This window comes from Sebastes umbrosus, chromosome 10 (genome assembly GCF_015220745.1).
Source record: "Sebastes umbrosus isolate fSebUmb1 chromosome 10, fSebUmb1.pri, whole genome shotgun sequence".
Classification (NCBI taxonomy): Eukaryota; Metazoa; Chordata; class Actinopteri; order Perciformes; family Sebastidae; genus Sebastes; species Sebastes umbrosus.
Genome location: NC_051278.1, coordinates 23037977 through 23054011, shown reverse-complemented (window position 1 = coordinate 23054011; position 16035 = coordinate 23037977). Strand labels below are relative to the sequence as shown.

General features: G+C 37.5%; 2 protein-coding genes across 2 annotated transcripts; one reads left to right on the top strand and one right to left on the bottom strand.

Moving 5' to 3' along the window:
* Positions 1-1809: 1809 nt before the first annotated feature.
* On the top strand, positions 1810-9999 carry fas (Fas cell surface death receptor). The gene is made up of 9 exons (XM_037783333.1): positions 1810-1996; positions 2268-2359; positions 5257-5391; positions 5496-5610; positions 5784-5854; positions 5979-6083; positions 6280-6326; positions 6678-6696; positions 9282-9999. The coding sequence occupies exons 1-9, from the start codon at positions 1917-1919 to the stop codon at positions 9560-9562; spliced, it is 945 nt and encodes a 314-aa protein (XP_037639261.1). The 5' UTR covers positions 1810-1916; the 3' UTR covers positions 9563-9999.
* A 3331-nt stretch (positions 10000-13330) lies between these two features.
* Positions 13331-14514, bottom strand: ch25h (cholesterol 25-hydroxylase). Its single transcript, XM_037782876.1, has one exon. The coding sequence runs from the start codon at positions 14507-14509 to the stop codon at positions 13700-13702; it is 810 nt and encodes a 269-aa protein (XP_037638804.1). The 5' UTR covers positions 14510-14514; the 3' UTR covers positions 13331-13699.
* Between the last annotated feature and the right edge of the window lie 1521 nt (positions 14515-16035).

Below are 16035 nucleotides of genomic sequence, written 5' to 3'. Positions count from 1 at the left end.
GAACTTTACTTAAGTATACTTCACAATCCAGTACTAAAACGTTCACAGTCTTTGCACATGTTTTCAGTAATTATTTTCCAACATTTATAATGTGTTTAGAAACAAAACTTTGAATTTCTCTTACACGGCCTTTAAGTTAATATTATGTTCACACAGTGCATATTCTTGCACTATATAACAACCAAAAACTTGAGGTATAGCCTACTACTTTTTTCACAAGGGTAGCAGCATGGAGAGGGCTTTGAAACAATTACACTGTCATGCTGGTATATCAAATTTACAGTAAGTATAAATGAACAGCTAACTGAATAAATAAAATATTAAAAATGCAGAGACCTTCTTTTTGGTTAATATTTTCCGAGAGGTGTGTTTGAAAAGTCCTGGCTATATGGCCCTGCTGCTTTTAACCACTGGCTTGGTTAATGTGGGGGTTTCCAAAACACAGAGATTGTATATATGGCAACGACAATAACAAAATTACAGCTATTAACCCTCAGGATTAATACAGTTTTCATCTTCTCTCTCTCTCTCTCACTGTTTTTGGAAACATACAGTAGGCCTACAAAAACATATATATAACTGTTTGATTTTGTTTTATGAACAGGCTTTATTGTAAACAGACCGGAACAGGAAAATGAACAACTCGTTGTCTATTGTCTATTGATTTCAGAAACTGAGAAAGCTAAACTTCCCCATGAGTCTCCTCCTCCACCAAGAACTAGTGATGGGAATTTCGGCTCTTTTTAGTGAGCCAGATCATTTGGCTCAGCTCACCAAGAAGAGCCGGCTCTTTCGGCTGCCAAACGGCTCTTCATTTTACCACTTCTGCCTTTTATAATTCAGCCAAATTTAGCGCTGTTTTGACCTATGATTAGTATGTGTGCACATATATCACTTAAATTATTCAATATAATTATACTAAACCTTATAATTTCCTGAATACCATCATCTTACATGCTGCTTCGTTTCCGACTGTCACTCATCTCGTCTGCTATTCGTGCACCACGCTCCTCTCTCTCTCTCTTTCTCTCCTCCTCTCCCTTCTGCTCTGTACCTGTAGACCATTCAGCGCACGGCACACTCCCGCCCCTCCCTGCTTGATGGTATGATCCTTGTCTGTCATCACCTAGAGTCCCTGTAAACCAGGCAGTTACAGCGGATAGCCAGCTACATCTCACACGATGACTCTCATCCTCTGTCTGGTGAGTTCCAGCTTCTCCCATCTGGCTAGAGGTTTAGGCTCCCAAGGTGTAGAACAAAGCGCTACAGGAACAGCTTTGTTCCAATTGTTCATTTAAATAAGTCCTAGCAGCTCTTGCACATATTTATGGAAAGTTTATCCCTTTTCTCATTTTATTGTCTTTTTTGTCCTGATATTTCAGTGTTTTTTTATATTGTTCTTGTGGCCTTCTTCTTTTTGCTGGGTCCTGATCCCAGTAAGCCTTTGAGTACTCTTTGTCATGTTATTGGTGTGTCTGTTACTTGTCTGTGCTCTACCTTATTGTCAATATGGATGCCATCCTCTTTTTTTTGCTGCAAAACAAATCTACCTACAGTTACAAATAAAGTCACCTGAACCTGAACCTGAACCTGAACCTGAACCTCAACTGATTGGTCACACGGACATCATTAACACAACATTCAGTCACAGTCGGTGCATGGAGTGCCCATGGCGCGGAGATCATCCGATCATTCTGCCTTGAATAAATAAAAAAAAAAGAAAAGAAAAAACTGGCTCTCGGTCGGGAGCCGGCTCTTATTGTTCACTTAAAAGAGTCGGCTCTTTGAACCAGCTCGTTCGCGACCTTCACATCACTACCTCGAGTCCCCTCCTCTTCCTCCTCCTCCGTCTTAAAGGCAGCAGGGCGAGTCCTGTATGACACCAGTCAGCTACTATCACTTCATAAAGTCACACCATGATGATGGCATCCGACTCAAGCAAGTTTCCTGTGTGGTTCACCGCCTTCACCGTGTTGCTCTGCCTCCTGGTATCAGGGTAAGTTAATACACTGTGTAATACACGTGTTGACTATGACAAAGTCTGTTGAGCTCACATGAGCTGTCTGTCTCCGTGGTCTCTGGGTTAACCGCTTTGTTTTAGGTTAAAGTATGATTATAAGGCTTCTAATGTTTAGATATAGGTTAGGTTTGAGGATAGGTATCATGTTAGACGACAGGGTGTGGTTTTAGGGCTAAAAGGTCTAACATTGAGCTGTAAAACTTACTTTCACTTTTGACTTTCACTTTCGTTTTGTCTCTATCTGCAGTTCCTCTTCAGCCGCTGACTTGAAGAACGGAAGTCAGTGTGTAGATGGGACGTACCAGCATGAAGGACTGACCTGTTGTCTGTGTGCAGCTGGTGAGTGTCATCAGTGGTTATAGATACATCATGTGTTAGTGAACCTGAATCAGTTTACAGGTTTAGCTGCTTCTTTAATAAAGAGGGCAGCAAAATGATGAAGTAATTTTGGTTAAATGTGATTGACAAATAATTATATAGTGCAAGAATATGCACTGTGTAAGCATAATATTAACTTAAAGGAAATTCAGAGTTTTGTTTCTAAACACATTATAAATGTTGGAAAATAATTACTGAAAACGTGCAAAGACTGTGAACGTTGTAGTACTGGATTGTGGAGTTATACTGTTAAACTGTTTTCAGGATTTTTTAGGCGGGGCTGAAATCATGGCTCGATGACGCACTGGAGCCATCCCTAACATAACTCCACCCATCTTCACAAACAGGGTTTTTGAAAGACAAAATACAAACATAGGAGTGTGGTAAAGATTATGTTGGTTAGCTCAGTCAGTAGAGGGAGAGTCACTTTTTGCCATGATCGTGGGTTCAAGTCCCACTATAGGCATAGTCATTTTCATCATTGTTTTGTATTGTATTTTCATGATTGTAATTCATCCCATGTCCTATGTATATTTATTCTTTTTCTCTAAACTAACTAAACAAAAAATTAATAGTCAGTATGGAGTACCAGGGCCACGCATGTCTTTGAGACTACCAGGACCACAAAAGCAATATCTACTTGGTGATTTTTTTAATCATTCAAATTTGGCTGGGTGGTTAGTAACACATTTTTCTGTGATGTGACAAACCCAGAATGCATATTTATTTTTGCTTTACACGGACTTTAAAGGGGAACTACGCCCATTTTCAAAATTCATACGTGTTATTCCTATGGTCTAAGACAGCCCAAAAAATATTAGTAAACATGAACATCTTTCTCCCAAATCCAAAAACTAGAGTGGCAAAACTCAGATTTGTGATGTCAGGTAATAAAGTGTGGCTGCTCCCACAGGCGCAGTTTGCGTTGGTGCAGGGGGCTCACCGAACCCACTAGAAATTAGGAGTGTAATGATACGGTTTTTACAACGATACGATTTCCATGGTTCAGATACGATTCGGGATGATATTTGGCTCATCTAGAGCGATACGATACGATACGATTCAATGATTAGAAATCGATACAGAATTTTTTTTTGCCAAAAATTCAATCAGTGTGACTGTGAAATAAATAGCTGGATACTGGACAGTGCAGGTCAGGATTACTCACAGTTTTTCTTGTAAGGGAATCAGGGATAAATTGATTATGGATATAAACAAGTAAACAACGATTAATGGCAAATACATACACCTTTTATTAGAAAATAATAAAAAGTGCAACTGCAGGACCTGCTGATTCAGTTCTCAAGATACAAGCAATATTTAACAAAATAATTAATACAAGTGCTAAAAAACACGTTCATATAACGTTAGTCGTCCTTAAATACAAGGTGTAAATCCTTAGTATCCATACAATCGATTTTTGCGTTTCAAATCGATTTTATATCGATATACGTCTCCTGTGAAGGACAACTTACCGAGTACCTATCGATGTAGTTGTATCGTAGGAATATAAATTGATACATCGATGTAGTAGATGAATCGTTACACCCCTACTAGAAATGCATCTTTATTGTTTTAGAAGAATGCAGAACTAATAATTTATTCTAATGATGAATAATATCGACCTTGTTGTGTCTTCTTATTGACAGAATAAGAAACCAAAAAGATAAGAAGTTATATTTGTGGTCTTTTTATTTACTTATAGCCAAATAACTTTGGACGCTCTCCGTCAACACACCGTTAAATATGCAATTTCTCTTACGTCATGTAAACAAAACATGTACCTATCAGCTGTGCGGTCAAGATCGGACTAGAGATGTAGCCACTTAAAAGATGGTTGAGTAGACTAATGCTGGCTATCTTCCAATGTTTGTGTTTTTATAACAGAAAACAGGTTATACAGTGTGATATTTACTGAAAATTACATACAAAACAGTAGCCTATGTAAACTTTCAGGTGATCTCCCTCCAGCCTGCCGATTCCTTATTTAGGTGCTCCATAGACAATGAATGGGGAGAGATGTTCTAGATGACACCGAGAGCACCCAGGGGAATGTTCTGAGCATATGGGAACATTTTCTCTTTTTATAACTGACAACACTACAATAGAATAAAGCTCATTTGGGTATAAAAAAAAAAGAAAACAAACATTGTGTGGGTCCATAAAATCAGCCTCCCATTCATTGTCTATGGAGCAGCTCCAGACTTTATAGCCTATGACATCACAAGTTTGAGACCTACTTCTCTGGTTTCTGGCTTTGAGAGAGCGTAGCTCATGTTCACTAACTTTGATTGAACTTTACCAGGCCATGAAAATATTTAAACATATTGGAATTTTTCATGTGGGTGGTGTTCTCCTTTAAGATGCTGAAAAAAAATAATGACATGACAGGGCCACAAGAAAATGTAATAGAAGTATGCCCAGTTGTGCTTTAGTGTGTATTACCAATGAAATTACCACAAAGTATCTGCTGCATATGTCATGGTCTGAGGCCCCTGGGCGGGGACTTATTGACACAATAAGTCCCAGCCGCTTTACTTGTAAGCTCAACCTGTGAGGTAGATCTGTATTAGTTTTTTGTTCAGCATACATACAAGTGAGTGGAACTTTTGTGTTGTTGAACACAGGCCTATCACGCAAAACCTTTAGCCACTGCAGAAAGTTAACATTAAATGTAAAGATATTGATAAATATGGATATTTCAAACTGTTACTGTTGGTTTTGTCAGGAAAGATGGTACAATACTGACTTTTAGAACATGTTTGCATGTAGCTGTCTGTGTGGGTGTACAAATCATAGGCTGGCCCAAACTGAAAACATATTCTTCTGCCTCTGGCTCATGTGTCTCCATACTGTAGGTCTGCACCTGAAGTCGCACTGCACCAAGAGTCAAACATATGGAGAATGCAAGACCTGTGACTCAGGCCAGTACAGCAGTCACCCTACTAAACAGATATCCTGTGACCCCTGCAGATCCTGCTCACAAATCAGTGGTATAGACATAATGGGACATCACCGTTTCTTTTATTTATTTATTTTTCTTAAAGAAAAAATACAGTTCTGTAATGTCAGTTGTGTGGTTTTGCTGTCCTTTCAGCCGGTCTAGAGGTGGACGAACCCTGTAAACCTGACGCGGACACTAAGTGTCGATGTAAAAAGGGTCACTATTGCGACAGTGAAGAAATCTGTATAACTTGCGCCCCATGCGAAGAGTAAGTTCTGCTCCTACAAATATCTCTAAACTAGAAGAAACATTTTTTTACAAACAGTATCACAGTGTGTTTATTGACCTGTCCTCATAGACTGCTAGCAGATATTATTTTGTTTTATGAAAATGATGTTAATTTTTGTCACTCATACATACTTGATTTTCTTTTGGTTCAAGATGCGGTGATGTGGGCATCAAAAAAGCCTGTACAGCCAGGACTAACACAGTCTGCAATGACAAAATTGAAGGTATGGTTTAGTTTAGCATTATTGCATTATGGTGGTTTCAATTTGTATATTATTGCCGTGTAATTTATAAACAGAAATGGCATACTTTTGTTTATGACAAAAATGTATTGTCTTTGTCTTTCAGGGGGACTTAACGATGGCGCAATAGCCGGCATACTTGTAGCTGTAACTGCAATTCTATTTCTCATCGGACTTGTTCTTGCATTTTTGTGGAAAAGGAGACGCGACGGTGAGTATATATATGTAATGGGACCAGCAGAGGGCACTAGAACCTCATATGTTTCTCAATAAAAATAGGAAAGGACAGCAATAATTCCAGAGGTTCAGTTCACAGTCAATTCAAGAAACAGATTTAATCCCTGTTTTTTGTATGTTGTTAATAATATGTTTGGGTGTCTTGTTTTTTTTGTAATTTATCTCATAAGAGAAGAGACGCAGAGAACACAGCCTAGCCTCACAGCCAAATGATGTGGTAAGTTATTCTCCAGTGTGAAGTCCATTTATAACTCTCTGACCAGTTGCAAGATGTTTGGCCTTTCACCTGTTTTATCTCACTTGCACTTGTGCATAATATGTGCACGTATGATAAACGCTCTTCTGTCTCGTCTAATGTTGCCCTTCCTCTAATGTTGCAAAGCTGCCCCTTTCTATGGGAGATGCAGGTTAGTTGTCTGAAACCTTTGGTGTCCATGTTGGTGTGTTTGCTCTGTGTCAGTGCTATTGTGGTGTGACATACTTGTAAAGCTTGTGTAAGCAGTTTGTTATTTTATCGCTGTGGAGTTGTAATTTGTTTATTAACATTCATTTTACTTCTGTTTCACAGGAGAGGCAGCCTCTTAAAGGTAAGAAAAGCCCCAAAACACATTCTTTATTGATGCAATATTAGAGCTTTAATCGCTATGTCTGTATACTTTGAGCTTGTTGGATTAAATAGCTGATCGATTGATAATGACATGTCATTATTCGGTCTGATATTGTGTTTATGTTAGACGACTTCTGTTTGGGAGGGTTGTATTTTTTTTTTATTTTGTCCTAACCAATCAGTAGTTGGGCTGCAACTAACGATTATTTTCATTATCGATTAATCTGCCAATTATTACCGTCTATAAAATGTAATTAGACAGTGTAAAATACAATCTGCTAAAGCCCAAGGCGATTCCATTGAATGTATTGTTTTGTCCAAAACTCAGGGATATTCAGTTTAATATGATATAAAACAGAGCACAGCAGGAAATCTCCATAGTTGAGAGGCTGAAAACAGCATTTTCTGCCATCCATTTTTGCATGAAAAATTATTTCGGCTCTAATCAGTAGTGAGGGACATATCCTGTCATGTTTGAAGCAATCAGGTGGACCAAAATGCAGAAACAGCAACAGGCTATGGAGGACGGAACCTGCCAAAAATAAATGAATAAATGACTTAATAAATGTAGCAAAAATAATATTAAAAATAAATATAGCCATTAATTAATTGATAAAATGTGACATAAGCAGAAGCAGAACCTGTTTAGCTAACTAACATATAGTCATGCACCCTGACCCCATGATGACGCACTTTGAGTGACAGCCCCCTCATTTGCATAATGAGGCAGAAATGTATAAAGAAAAGAATACAGAAATAAATACGTTTGGAGAAATAAATAAGGAGTGAAATGCAAAGGGAAAATCGTGCATAAATAAATAAATATACACACTTCAAAATAAATATAAAATAATATATAATAATAATATATAAATGCAAAAATAAATAAGTATGTATAAAAATTAATAAAAATAAATACATAAATAAATAAATAAAAGGGAAAGATAAACAGAAGAGTAAACAAATAAGGGAATTGATAGAAAGGTAAATAAATAGAGAAGCAAATTAAAACAGAAATATCAATTTATGTCACATTTATCAATTAATGAATGGCTACATTTACTTTTAATATTATTTTTGTTGCATTCAAATACATTTATTTATGTATCGAGGCATTTATTTATTTACTCATTTGTTTTGGATTTTGGCAGGTCCATCCTCCATAACAGGCAGGAGACAGGAACTAAAGAATAAACTATTTATTCTCAAACTAGGAACATTAAAATAGATACAGGAGCACTAGACGAGGCTCAGCTAGAGTGGGCAGGAAACTGGAATTAGGAGGGAAACACTCCTGGGCTTCGGTCAAAAAGCCTTTTCTGCTTAGGAAGGTTCCTAACAGAGTATCTAAGTAGCAGCCTTGATGAGAGCTGTTTGAATTATCTAAATGCTAAGGAAAGGTGCTTCAATGCTTCCTTTCTTATCTCCTTTAGCATAGGATACACTGGACCATCCGTTACCAAAGGAAAGGAGATAATGCCGCCCCATAATTCCTTGCGGCCGCAACTTTTAAAGTGGCGCACCATTCTGCCGTTCATGAAAACAAACGATATGCCTGTCTTGCATAATATTTTCATACAGTCATATACTAATTGGGATTCATGTTGATAAATATGAGTGAACTGTGACAACCATTTAATTTAATTTAATTTAATATCTATTTATTTGTTTTTCGAACAAGTAACAAATAAGTAAAAAACAAAACAAGAATAACAAATAAAAAGTACAGTAAACATATAGCAAACAAATAATCAACATAAATAAATATGACGTCCTAAAAGAAGTAGGAAGTAATATACATTTAATGGTTCTACACCTTCTCCATAACTCAAAAAAATAACTCAATATTTATCATATAAACTTGTGTGATTGGTAGCTTATAGGCTATTCCTTTTTTATTTCAGTTCCAACCTTGGTAATGAAGTAATACTTTTTCACCGGTTGTCCACGTTAGGTCATATCATTTCACCACGGCAGACCCACGTCAATAACACCCACCGCTATCGCGTCATCATTACAGAGCCTAGTGTAAGTGCAGTCGGATTCTCTTAACGCCGCGGTTGTCTTTTCCTAAGTCCTCATGAATTCTTCTTCACACCTTTCCTTGACCTCATGACGTTTTCCATCGAGGTCAGGGAAAAGTGGTTCGGAAAAGGCGTTAGGACGTAATTTTTTGACTTTTCGACCGCAGCCAAGGACAAAACCTGACCCCTCACAGGAAACAGTATAAATGTTTAGGGTGGACATAATTCAAATAATAAGGAAGCCCTAAAAATGAAAACAACTGAAAACACCAAGGAGTCCAACAGAACCAGGACATATCCTATTTCTAACCGCTGTGACTTAGCACCACACCAGACCGATATGAATCACTGGAAACACTGAAGATGTGAGCAGCGAGTTAGAGGTCTGGTGGTGTCGTGATTTTGACTCTTTTTAATGACACTTAAACAAAGCTCTTTTGAGTCTGCCTGTCTTTTTTTTTTTGCCCCTGCAAGATCAGTAAAGTTTTGATGACGTGTGTTGTGCTTCGGTGCATTGATCCCCACTTTTCCTGTCTTTCAGAATTAGTTCCAGTTGTGGATCTCCAGTCTCACATGACTGACATTGCAGAAGCGATTGGTTGGAGGGATATGCGCGAAGTAGCGATGCGCAGCCTTATACCAATCCCCACTATTGAGTCTTGTGAACTGAACCACCCTGGTAATAGTCAGGAGCAGACACTCGAACTGCTAAAGATCTGGGTGGAGAAGCAGGGCAGAGAGGCCTCAAAGAACTTGGTCCAAATCCTAGAAGATAAAGGCAAAAGAGGCAAAGCAGAGAGTGTGGTACAAATATTATCTTGACTTAATCCTCCTGCTTGAGCGTGTCTATCGTGAGCACTTTTTTAATGTTTGCATTGCTGTCTACTGTTTGAATTACTAGTTCGAAACCAGTGGAGATGGTTACATGATAGGACAAACAGATTAAGATGATGTTATGTGTCTATTGTGAGTCTTTCTGTCTGTACTTGAACTTTGTAAAAGCTGAATTTAATGTTAAATGTTGGCAGCCTACTGTGATCTACAATGGGAGGAATCACTGTTATCTGCTTTCCAGTTTATTAAATAATGAATTGAGAGGTTTTCTGCCACTATTTCCTTCTAGTTTTGGGTGTGAACATTTCTAAATAGATTTTATCCTTGTGTTGATATGATGATCCTGGAGAGGCTAGAGAAAGTCTATGTGTCATTTGTGCCACAGCTTGTATATTATGCAATAAACTTCCTTATATATGTTGGGACTGGTCTAGTCTTGATTGTCTAATGCTCGTAGACAGCAGGTTTTTCTGTTCAGCTGTCCTTCCCGAATCTTAAAGGGGAACACCACCCAAAATAAAAATTCCACTATGTTATTTCCATGCTCTAGGAAAATCCAATCAATATGTGTGAACATGAGCTCCTCTCTCTCAAAGCCAGAAACCAGAGAAGTAAGTCTCAAACTTGTGATGTCATCGGGTATAAAGTCTGGAGCTCCTCCATAAACAATGAATGGGAGGCTGATTTTGTGCACCCGAAGAATGTTTTTCTTTTTTATACCCAAATGAGCTTTATTCTATTGTGGTGTTGTCAGTTATGAAACAGAAAATGTCCCCATATACTCAGATCATTCGGTGTTCTCAGTGTCATCTATAACATCTCTCCCTATTCATCGTCCATGGAGTAGTTTCACACTTTATACCCTATGACATCACAAGTTTTAGTTTTAGCACTCTAGTTTTTGGATTTTGGAGAGAGTTGTTCATGTTTACTAACAGTTTTTGAACTGTCGTAGACCATAGGAATAACGTATGAATTTTGAAAATGGGCGCAGTTCCCCTTTAAAACCAGAACACCACAGTACGTCTTCATTTCTAAAAACTTAAACTTTTACTGCCCTTTTCCTAGACATGTTGCACTAACTCTACTCTAGTCATTTTATTTAGTTATTTGATAAAGTTCCACTTTTAAAAACAGATTTCGTAAATATGGTAATTCTAAACTAAAATATAGGCCAACTGTAAGATCTTTATAAGTACTTTGAAATACAGTATGTATCTGTAGTGTTACCACTATTTTACGCACTTATTTTGTAACAAAGTAACAATACTGCACCCCATAATAATACCAAAAAATAGAATGAAATTGATGACTGCCTGAAACAATAAATCTCTTTCAGTTCAGTAAAGTGGTGACGTGATAAACGAGAGTATTATCAAGTGCACTTTCCCTTTTATTTTTAGTGGTTTAGTTGCTCAATTCAAGTTCCACATTCTGTAAAATGTGACTAAGTAGTCGACACTGACAAGAAGTTGGGATCGGGAAAACTGATCAAAAAAAGCCTGTAGTTGAATATTGCTTTATGTAAACATTTTGTAAAAACAACAAAAAAACAAAAACATATATTGAAGTTTGAGATTGTATTGAAAGGGTTTGTCACCGTAGAAACATTTTGAGAATGTGTAATAAAGAAATCAACAGTGAGGTTACTATCAATTTGACAGCACAGGTTTTGAACAGGAAGTTTGGTAACTCAGGGGTTTTCCTCCGATCAGCTTCCTATTTGTCTGTCTACTGATGAGTCTTAAAGGACCAGTTCACCCAAATTACCTGACGCACATACTTGTGATCTCAAATTCGTCCCAATTTTGCGATATCTCAGCTACGCCTTGAGGTAATTCCTTCAAATTTGGCACAAACGTCCACTTTGACTCAAGGATCCATCTATCCATCCATTATCTTTAACTGCTCATCCTATTCAGGGTTGCGGGGTGGTGGTGAGGGGGGGGGACCGATCCCAGCTGACATTGAACGAAGTACACCCTGGGCAGGTCTGGACTCAAGGATGAAGTGATTCAATTTTGGTGATCAAAGGTCAAGGTCACTGTGGCCTTACGTCTGTCCCATTCTCATGAAAGCGATATCTCAGGAACCTTAAGCAAATTTCTTCAAATTTGGCAAAACGTCCACTTGGAATCAAGGATGAACTGATTTGATTTTGGTGGTCAAAGGTCAGAGGTCAAGGTCACTGTGACCTCACGTCCATCTCATTCTTGTGATATCTTCGGAACGCCTTGAGCAAATTTCTTTCAATTTGGCACAATCGTCCACTTGGACTCAAGGATGACCTGATTCGATTTTGGTGGTCAAAGGTCAAGGTCATTGTGACCTCACAAAACACGTTTTTGGCCATAACTCAAGAATTCATATGCTAATTATGACAATTTCACACACATGTCTAATAGGATAAAATGATGAAGGGATGACATTTTGACCAGACACAGATGTAAAATGCAGCTTGACGGGTTGGCGAAGGCATACATCCCCGAGGCGGTAATTCTAATTACATATATTTCTAATTGTTTATTTTTTCTAATTCTTATTTTTCACACTATAGCCTTAATGAGTATGCCACACTGCAGTACATTGCATATGTATATTACTGTTTTATGTGACAAATAAAATCTTTCAACCCTTGAAACTTTGCAGCCTGTGTAAAAGCGCATGAAACCAAAAACAATACAAGATACCACTAGAAAGGAGAACTTGTGATTTTCTTTGGTAATGTGGGTGAACTGACCTTTTAACCTGTGAGGTTGGAGATGTTCAACGTTTGATGTTAAACTTTATAATTATTAATATTTTTGGGTTTGTAGAGTTTGTTGATCTCACGTAATTCCCAGCATACCTCCACCCAAGTACAACCTGAGCAGAGATCCACTTAATAAAAGTGTGGGGCCTTTAAATGTAAATGAGATTGCATTTAATCATTCATTCATTTGTCATTTCAACTATATCCATATAAAACACCCATACAGCAATCACATAAAACCATCTAAACACATCAGATTCATGTTCCCGTCCCATAAATCCATGAGGAAGGAAGCCCGTCTGGTTATTTCGGGGTCTGCTGATCAGCCTGTCCACTTTCATTTCTCTTCATTTGGCCCAAAATTGCGACATTGGCACCAATGTGCCCTCATTCGCTTTTAACATCAGGCTGTGCTGCTTTTAAAGGATCATGTTTTTCATCTGTAAAGATATCCAGACACAGTTTCTAACATAACTTTTTGTGGATTCTTTTTATTGAGACATTGTTGAGATCATATGAGACACATCAGTGTTATTTTTACAGCAGCTCCACATCATCATCTCCTTTTCAATGCCAAGGAATTTCTGTTAAACATATGTCTATTTTATATAAATTATAAGAAAATGATAGCACATGGGAAGAATTTTGAGTGAAGGGAGTACTGCGGAACCTGCCAAAATAAAAAATAAATGAATAAATAAATAAATAAATATATCTTTAAATGCAGCAAAGATAATAGTAAAAATAATGTATGCATTAATTAATTAATGAATTGATAAAATGTGATATAATAATGTATTAATTCCCTTATTTATTTATTCCTCTGTTGATCCTTCCCTTTTAGATATTTATGTATTATTTTATTAATTTTAAAATGTATGTATTTATTTTTACATTTACTATTTATCTATTTTTTCATTTGTTTGTATCAATTACCAAACTTATTTATTTCTGTATTCTTTTCTTTATACATTTCTTTATTTTTAATATTATTTTTGCTTCATTTAATGATTTATTTATTTAATGATTTATTTATTTGTTTATTTTTGGGTGGAAATGAATGAAGGGATATACAACCATACAGATGAGTTGAGAATATAATGAGTGACTGCTTTGAAATTAATCACTAAATAGTGGTCGCAAAAAATACAACTGACAAAATGGAAAGAAATTATACAGCAACTTCAATATTAATATATATTAATAAAATAATAAAAACATAAAAACATTTGTTTGTGTGAAAAAAAGATGAATGAAAAGGCTGAACTTTAAAAATGTCAGCATCAAAGTTAAATCAAAGTCAGTCGTCTTCATTAGTAGCTTTTCTTGCAGGTTAATAGCATAAATAAAATGTCCTTCACATATTCTGATAATCATGACCTCTTTAAAGTGTTCCTTAACTTCCTCTGTGCTCCTTGCAGTGTGCCAAGAAGTCTGTCCCAGTGGGTGAAGTACGGCGCGTAGTTTACTTTAAATTTGAGGTGGTGGAGGTCATGATGCCGAGCTCCTCCGTAGAGGCCGAAGGGCACCAGTCTACATGGAGACCAGGGGAATTCATAGCCAGAGTGTGCCTCCACTGACAAATAAATGTTTGTGACAAAGAAGAGCATCTCGGTGAGTGGATGGCAGTCCAGGAGTGCAGGGTTCAGGGCTGCGAAGGAAGCGAGGCTCAGCATCTCCCAGACACCAGTGTTTTCTGTTGTCAGGGAGAAGGTGGCCGTGTAGAGGTGGTGCTCCTTGTGGAAGAAATGGTAGAGCCAGGGCACTTTGTGATGCAGCAGATGCCACACAAAGTACTGCATGTCGAACAGGAGGAGGCAGGCCAGGACGTCCTTAACAACAGTCAGCATCTCAGGTGCCAGTGCAGGAAAAGACACAGGCCTCCAGTACCAGTGCACAACAGAAAGGGGGAAAATGAAACAGACGTGGTGGTGGAGGATTTTTCGCAAGCACTTCCAAGCCATTGGCCATGTCATCTCGCTTTGAGGCTGGATCTTGAAGCGCTGCACCAGGGTCAGTCTGGGACAGAGCAAATCCAGGTAGATGTAAGGCAAGCAGCAGCTCAGGTAAACTGTCAGAGAGAAGCAAACAGGGAAAAATGGAGAGGTGAGGAAGCTCTGATGTCTTAACCAGTCCCACAGAATCTGCAGAAGGAGTTCCTCTGTGCCCTCTGAGTTTGTCATCTCGGCAGTGTTCGAAAACTGAACTGCACTGATGCATTTATACTTGAAGGGTGTGTTGATGATGTAAGATACAAAAGCATTTCCGTTTTTTTTACGAAGACACTGTCACAAAAAAACATCTGTTTTCATTTGCAATGGCCCTGTTATAATATATCACTTTGAAAATAATACAAATTAATTTGTTTAAAGAGGCAATCCTTAAGATTTGTTGATTTAGAATGTCTATTTTAGTGAAAACAAGGAAGTTGTGCTCAGAGAGTGGAATAGAAAAATTATATTTCTATATACATGAGCTTCAAGTTTTCAGAATTGTGTGCATAGTTCCACTTCTTGTGTGTATTCAACAGCCTTTTTCTGTCAACACAGACACACAGTTCATAATACTGCAAATTAAATATTGCAATACTTCCATCAGATGGCCATAGGCTCAATCACCATTGTGTTACCTCATTTGGCGATAGATAGTGACTTAGCAGACATTTTTTTTAATGAAAATCTTCGAGATTGCCACTTTAAGGTTAGTAGCCTATCCACACAAGAGTTCCAGTGTTGATGCAACATTGTCTGTCAATGAATGATACAGTTTTAATGAGTTTTCTGTCTGTAAGTTTCTGCTTCCAAAGGCCAAAGTTGTGATATTGTTGTGGTTCTTACCTGAGTAGCCTGTTATAGGGAATGAGTTGTGTTCTACAGGATGTGTCTTGTGTGTCCTGACCTCCTTTACTTTTGGTATGATTTGCTCAAGCATGAAGCGCCACCTTGTGGATGCAAAATATTTCTTGTTAACAACAGAGCAACCATTTTGTTATTTTGCATGTATGGAACAGGTAAATAAGGGAAGTTTCTTTTAAAATGTTACATAGATATTATTTTACAAGTCATTAATCTTCTTAGATTTAAAAAGGACATTTGGGTTGACTGCTTTATTTGTGAAATGTCTCCAGAAACGATGCTGCACGTGTTCGGTCAATGTCCAGACACCAACGGTTTACACCATAAACCACAACACACATCAGACATCACAATGGTTTTGAGACAAAAATTAAGATTTTTTATTTTCATAGATAATGTATTTATTATAATATAATTAAACTATTGGTCCCTGATGTTGTTGGCTTAAAAGTGTTTAGTCAGTTTCACTACAATGAGAGTTACAGGGGTTAAAAGTGTATTTCTTTTTTTATTTCTTTGTTCATTTGTTACCTTGGAATAAATAAATGAAGGGCACCCACCGCCTTTTCTTTTTTTTTTTTTTTAGAGGGTGACCAGCGCCCCCCAGAAGCTAGCGCCCTAGGCGACCGCCTATATGGCCAATGCTTTTATCCAGCGATGGAAGGATGTGTCTTGTTATGTTACTGTTAAAGGGACTGTTTGTAAGTTCTTACAGGTATAAATCACCGTACATGCGCGCCCGCATATGCGCGCTCGCGTGTGGCAAAAATTCATATTCATAAATCCAAATTTAGCCACTTTAAAATCTTATTTATAAGATTTGAAAATGAAACCAAACAGTACACTAAACCCAT

Bases quoted from the DNA above. Each gene is read 5' to 3' on its own strand.
- ch25h (XM_037782876.1), bottom strand. From the start codon at position 14,509: ATGACAAACTCAGAGGGCACAGAGGAACTCCTTCTGCAGATTCTGTGG.
- fas (XM_037783333.1), top strand. From the start codon at position 1,917: ATGATGATGGCATCCGACTCAAGCAAGTTTCCTGTGTGGTTCACCGCC. The intron at 1,997-2,267 runs GTAAGTTAATAC...CTCTATCTGCAG, and splicing joins CTCTGCCTCCTGGTATCAGG to TTCCTCTTCAGCCGCTGACT. The intron at 2,360-5,256 runs GTGAGTGTCATC...TCCATACTGTAG, and splicing joins CTGTTGTCTGTGTGCAGCTG to GTCTGCACCTGAAGTCGCAC.